This window comes from Phalangium opilio, unplaced genomic scaffold (genome assembly GCF_054372755.1).
Source record: "Phalangium opilio isolate 3A_F unplaced genomic scaffold, DU_Popi_V2 ptg000113l_1, whole genome shotgun sequence".
Lineage (NCBI taxonomy): Eukaryota > Metazoa > Arthropoda > Arachnida > Opiliones > Phalangiidae > Phalangium > Phalangium opilio.
This window is the reverse complement of record NW_028324209.1, coordinates 2,308,283-2,315,237: the sequence shown is the minus strand read 5'-3', so window position 1 is coordinate 2,315,237 and position 6,955 is coordinate 2,308,283. Positions and strand designations below refer to the sequence as shown.

General features: G+C 36.8%; 1 protein-coding gene across 1 annotated transcript; it reads left to right on the top strand.

Moving 5' to 3' along the window:
* Positions 1 to 216: 216 nt before the first annotated feature.
* Positions 217 to 2,301, top strand: LOC149623281 (uncharacterized). The gene is made up of 3 exons (XM_089852902.1): positions 217 to 738; positions 1,328 to 1,384; positions 1,453 to 2,301. Exons 1-3 carry the CDS (start codon positions 687 to 689, stop codon positions 2,073 to 2,075), a joined length of 732 nt encoding a protein of 243 aa, XP_089709028.1. The 5' UTR covers positions 217 to 686; the 3' UTR covers positions 2,076 to 2,301.
* Positions 2,302 to 6,955: the final 4,654 nt, after the last annotated feature.

Genomic DNA, 6,955 nt, shown 5'->3' with positions numbered 1-6,955 from the left:
TAAGATGCCGAATATTACGCACCGATCTAACTTTAAAATCTATACGAAACGTTCGTAATTACTCAAAACTCATTTAAGCCTATTTCTACACACACACACACATAGACTACGCAAAAAGAGAGCGAGAGACAGGCGACCGGATGCTCGTAACGATGTTCTTACTAATCAGAATTAAACAGAAAAATAACCCCCGCTTTTAAAACATTAAAGTTCAGTATATAAAACGTCAGAGATTTTTCGAGTCGGTACCATTGTAGAGAAAGTTTCCTAGCCGAGATAACCGGTTTTGTGGAATAGAAATACTTGTCAAGGTTAGGACAGACGTCGCGCTAAGCTTTAGATAGCCCAATTATTTTTCTAGCGAAAGCATTTTTCAAGCATTTTATCAGAGGGAGTGTTAGCTGGTTTCGCTCTCTCAGTTTTGAAAGTTTTTAAGAAACTTGGAATTCAAACTCGTTTTGAATCGTTTCACGTTACATTCGATTTTGGCGTCGAGTGAACTAGTCGGTCTTTGCAATTTATCCCAAGTTTTTGTTGTGGATTATTATTACTCGAGTTTTTGAACTGGAATGGATATAAATTATCCAACGTAAAATAGTGTGAAATTGAATAATACGAAAAGCTACTCAAATATTTTTGAATATTTAAAAACTTTGGAAAAAAAAGAACTTTTGTTCGGAAGGAAGATGTATTTTTCTAAAGGAAGTTCCGCCCTGATTTTGCTGACTATTTCTTCTTGTAAGTATATTTAATTTTAATTTAGATTATGTTGTTATTGGTTTTGCAGTTTTAATTAGTTTAAACTTCGTGTTTTTCTAACTATATTGAACTTTAAACTTTGCAAAACCAATTACTTCCATTGAAATTTAGAGAAAAATTACCTTAGAAAAATGTGGAATTTAATTTTGGTTTGGATCGGTATATTCAATATAAAACTTGTTTTTTTTTTTTTTTGTGGGGAGATCAACTTTTAATACAGAAGGTAATTTTATTTGAACAGTTGCTCCTATAGTTTCATAGGAAATTAATTCGTAGAGGTATTTAGATGCAAAAAGAAACCTAATATATTTTCTATATTACTTGGCACAAAATATTCGGTCGTTTTCGAAAAACTAATATTTATCTTGATTAGTTTTTCGGTACGTGGACTTTTTTTTTCGTAACGCTTCTAGCAGCGAAAAATTACCCATATTAATGACTTTAACATTTAGTTACTGCCAAAGGGAAATATATAATGTATAACGTATACATTCCACTTTTATTGAGGTTTTATTCTTTAGATCCAGCATTAATTATTTCAGTCATTAAATTCTTTAATTTATTACAGATATTGGACTTTTTGAATGCGCGTATTTTAGCCTGGGAAGGAGATGTTTATACGGAGGTAAATAATAAACTTAAATCTAATCTCAATTAATTTAATTATTAATCAAAATTATTATTGTATTTTAGATTGCTCCGAATATTCATCGTACCCCACCGTTTACAATAAACCAATCTACGCTAATTCGAAGCCAGCTTATTTCAAACCCAGCTATGTCAGTCCCTCAACTTACGTTCAGCCTTCTTACCGTATAAGATACCCTCAATATGTCCGTAATAATTTTTACCAACAACCGAGACGTTACATTCGACCAATCAGACCCGAAAACCCGGGTTACGATTACGAAATCGTTCAAATTGCGCCTCAACCCGAACCTTTGTCTAATTTGGCCTACTATCCAGTTGAAGTACCTCAACATGTCCCCATAAACGCGCACCAGGGTTACAATAGCATCGAGGGTGCTGGTCCATCCAGGATTGTTGACGCCTTGACCAATGGCGAGAGAGAAGAAGTCGTGATTAGACCTAAACCAAGTTACGAAGAAGATCCGGATAATGAGGTTGAAATTGGCGCCTGGGAAAGAGTTGAACGACCGTACAATAATGGTAGAATGCAGGATGCCAAGTCCCTGGACCCAACTACCTGCGTTAAACACGAGGATTGCACTAAATTCTGCAACAAAACTGTGAATTCAATTGGAGTTTTTGGAAGTTGTTATAATGGATCTTGTCGCTGTGGAATAAGATCTTGAGAATCTTTGCAAGGACACGGACCATATAACGCGGAATGAACATTATCAACTAATGCAAACCGTAGTATTTTTAATAAAAAAAAAAAACACGTAAGAAATGTTTTATAACTTTTAGTATTCCTTTATTATTGTGATGCTGTTAAAACAAGCTCTACTGTTAAAAAAATATTAAAAACGCCAGCGCTGTTTTGATTTATTTAAAAAAATAAAATGTGTTATATTTGTATATTTGATGTACTTATTTGAGTAATGAGTCTTAAGTTTATTTTAGCAAATTAACAATATATAGAAACCTTAATCCATCAAAGTAATCAACTCGTTAAATCCATAATGAATTCGTATACTCCTACCTTAATTATTATCTAAATGACATTTCTTAATTATCTTTCTATATCCTACGCTAATTAACCTTGAATAATAAATATGTCTACTATTTCCATATTAGCTTCACCTACGTCTGTCATATCTTTAAAATTAATCAAATAACATAATAATATTATGACGCAACCCTTTCTAAATAACGACAGATGTGGGGGTTTATGTAAATTATTATTCAAGATTTATTCTTAGCTGATGGCACTGGTAAATAATTTCCCATTGCTCCTTGTACAAGCTAAGGCGGATGTTTGCCATTAGTATACTCGACCTCCTGCGATGTTGTGGGTTTCCCCGTTTTAAAATATCTTTAATTGACGTCATCAAAACGAAATGACGAAATTTTCGCCTCACGAGACTTATTTTTAAGGTGGGCGAGTTTGAAGAGTTTTTCTAAAATCGTAGGAGCCTTTCATCTTTGCACTGTCATAATGCTTCGATTTTTAACCAGAAAGCTATTTGTTCCACATCCTTTCTTAGGTTGAAAATTGATTTAAGGTTTCAACCCATCATGATGAAAATATTTTAACATGGTGGGCGAATTTTTATGATTGGTTTGCCAGGGAAATATTTTGTTCCTGGATTTTTGGCATTAAACGAGGCTTGGGGGAAGTGTTGTTTGTTTACCGAGGTGTTTACCCATTCCAACCGAAGTAATTTCCATCTGACCTTGGTATAAAAATATATGCAGCTGGCTTCTGATAAGTCTGCCATAAATTTAGGGGTATGTTCTTTGGGCGATTTTCAGTCGAAATGTTTCATAACATTTTGCCCTTATCAGGGCCACCAATTTCAAGTTAAGAATTTTACTTAAGAAACTGATTTAGACAATGATTTCTAATTTAATTAAGGGGTCATCCCTAAAACCCTGAAATCATAACTCGAAATCCCCTTAATTTATGGCACACTTATCAGAAACACCCCGCATAATCAAGTCTAATATTTCACGGACCGTGAACTTCTGTTTTTATTGAAATTTTCCTTCATATCGAATATACCAGTTCGTGTTTCGACTCTAAATTTCACCTTGACCTTCTGTTTATAAAGTGGTATTCAAAACATTTAAAATGACAATGGATCGTAATAACGATTTCATTGTTTTCAAAAATAAACTTCCGCTTAAAAATACGGGGACAATTACTGTTTCTCTGAACCGTGGATTTAGCGCAAGCTAATAATAGTTTCTTCGAGTTATTTTTTTGAAATCATTCCAAGAAATCTTAAAGTTACTTTGGGATTTTCGGGAATTATCTCATCTCTTCAGGGTTGACGAAGATGTCACCGGTGTTTGTGATAACGTCATCTTTACCTTGAGGATGTGGTGTTACTTAGATTATTTGCATTGACGTAAAAGTGTCATTTATAGAATTCCGATGTTTGTTACTAATGAAAGGCTCGTATTATATTAGGTAGTTTCGGGTGTCATCTTAAATACATTCTTTAATACTTAATTTGGGATTTATGGAAATTTGGGTAAAATATTACGTCAAATTGGCACGTTCATCTTATCAGGTTTCTGGTAGATTTTTGTAATTTGACGCTAAATGACCTATCTCTTCTTACCCTTCTTCGTGTCAGTTTCGCCTCGTTTTTCTTCATAAAGGCATTTACTGGGTTGAAATGTTCTTATTGTTAATGAAACATTTGTTCAGGCTGGTCAGTCATGGAGCGGATCAATTGGAAAGTTCTCCTCTTTATCTGTCGTTAGTATATCTTTCCTTTCTATCATCTCATTGTCAAGTTAAACCGAGTATGCCATAAGGAAAAAGATGCCTTACTGGTGGCTTTAGTTTAACTTGCCCATATGGCATACTTTGTTAATTGGAGTTGCGGAGAATTAAGGTGTCGTTTAACGTTTTAGACTCTTTGCTGGGACATTTTTTTCTTGTAACAGCCACTGTAGATTTAAGAGGCGTCGGTGAGTATACCGCTCTTGCCTTTACAGATCTCTAAGGACGTAAAATTTACGCCCTTTGATAATATTTTCTAGTCTGCGCTGATCGAAACAAAACTAGAACAACGCGACAATTCGCGATGAGTTCCGAAAGCTCTTCGACGGAACTAGAGGTTAGTTCCGAAAGTAACGAACGTGGATTTAGGATTCCACCATATAGAGGATCTAGACCCGTTTTCCCACCTGGAGGTAGATTACCGGGAGTACCTTTTATTGGCAATCAACAGTACATTTTGCACGGCGGAGCAATTAGCCAAATTCCAATTAATCATGATCCATTAGTACCAATCATTGGAGGTCAACAGTACATGATCCGCGGCGGGCCAATTGCTAATGTTCCCATTCAGGGTGGTTCTTTCAGTGGTGTCGGTCACGCCTTTAACTCCATGGTGAAAGAAACGGTTAACGTCGATATTCCTCCGCTTAAGGAAAATTTTGCGTATCACGAACCCACTAGAACCATCCGACTACCCGGGAAGGTAGAAAAGTTTAAAGTCAGTATGCCCGATCAAACAGTCATAATGCCGGCCAAAGAAGAACAATTGTCCGTTAATTTCCCACCACAAGCCGTCCATGTCCCGACGAAGACCAAAACCATTACCGTCGTAACCCGCGAACACTCTGTCGTTGTACCCGGAATGGAATCGAAGGTTAGGATTAGAATCCCGGAGAAGAAGGTGACTGTCCCCGGGAAAGATAAGATCGTTACCTTCACTATTCCCGACGGTAGAGTTGTTTTACCAGGAGAGACCAGTATGTTGTTGGTCAATCATTTGGGACAAAGACTTAACGTGCAGGCCGACGCTCAAATGCAATTCCAGGGTCAAACCCAAGAACAAATGAACGTCCATATGCCATCGCCTTCCGTAAACGAGGTGGACATGCTGAACCGTTTCAAGCAACCTACCTTGGTTGAAGCTCCTTCTCTCATGACGTCCGACACTCTCCCAGGCTCTGTTTACGATGGTGGCGTCATATATGGCCATACTCAAAGCGACACATTTGCCGGACCCGATATTGCGTTGGGTTACGGTGATAGACCCGGTGGTGGATATTTTGGTGGTTCCAGTTATAGATACGATGGTGGACTCGTTACTGGATTGGGTGCCGGATACAGTGGTGGTGGACTCGTTACTGGATTTGGTCGCGGATACGGTGGTTTTGGATCGAGTCGCGTTAGGAGCGGAATAGGTATCGCGGCTCTTGGTAAAGGGCGAGGTAGTAGACCTATGAGAGTTCATCCTCACACTATAGACAAAGATCCCAAGATCCAAATCCGTCGTTCCGTTAAAAACGTTCCGGAAACCGATTCTCCTAAATCGTCATCCCTTGGTACATCTCAAAATTCCAAACAAACCGATTCGAGTCAAGCCACTCTGGACGACAAAGCTCTGTGCCTTGAAAATTGCCAATGCCAGGAGTTTTGCGAACGTCGTAATGAACGGAATCTCGGTTGCGCCGAAGGATATTGCAAATGTGGCTAAACAAATAATATTGTAACAAAATGAAATAAAATGCAATTTCATCTCGGAATAGTTTATTAAAACGTACAACTCTTAATGTTATTTATTACGGGTTTTGAATAATAAATGCCGGGGAAGAACAAGGTGTACAGAATCCATATTTACACGTAGTAAGAGGGGCACTTCCGTACTCTTTTCGGCATAAACGGAAGCAGTCGGCGGCGTTCTTGCAGGCACCGTTCATTCTTTCGGCCTTTTTAATATCCTTAAAGTACATGGGTATCGTCTCACAAGGACCGCATTTCCCATGATGGCAACTTGACATAATCCCGGTACCGTATTGTTGATAACACGCCTTAAAGCAGTCCATGTGGTTTTCACATAAAGGAAGTTCCTTTGGGCCCAGTTGCGTTAACGAAGCTCGACACTCGCCTGTAGAATTTAAAATCGTTAGCGATTTACATTCAGATTCATTTATTTAAAGCATACCTGATACAAATATCAATAAAAACAACCTCGAACAAATTTTAGTTCTAGATTTTGACCACATTCTGAGTGAAGATGTTTCGTATAACTAAAAAATTCATCCAATTTATGGGGTACAATTTTAACCGCGTAAACGTGACTTTAAGCTTAAATATTTTATTATTTAAACTATACGAAATTTGATATTTTATTATTTAAATTATATAATATAATCATAAGGCTTTTATAAATTCGTGTTGTATGTCTTTGTTAACAAAATACGTATATCAGATAAAATGTAACTCTATACGACTTAATATTATCACCAAAAGATTATTATATTACGCTCTTATTTTTTTATCGTTACGTCATTAAAAATATAAGATGAATTCTAACATTTAGTTTGACGTGGTTAATATTTCTGCTTAAAACTGAAAACGTATAGACTGTGTAAACGTATTTGATTCCGTTGTGAAGAAAACGGATTTCCCCTTTCATTCTCTGTCCATCTTCCGTAATGGAAAAGCACGGACTTTCTATTATAATCCTGAAGAGGACCAGAAAAGTAGTAATTTTTTTCGACCTAGGCCAATAGTTACCCATTTGGGAATACATCTTATTTC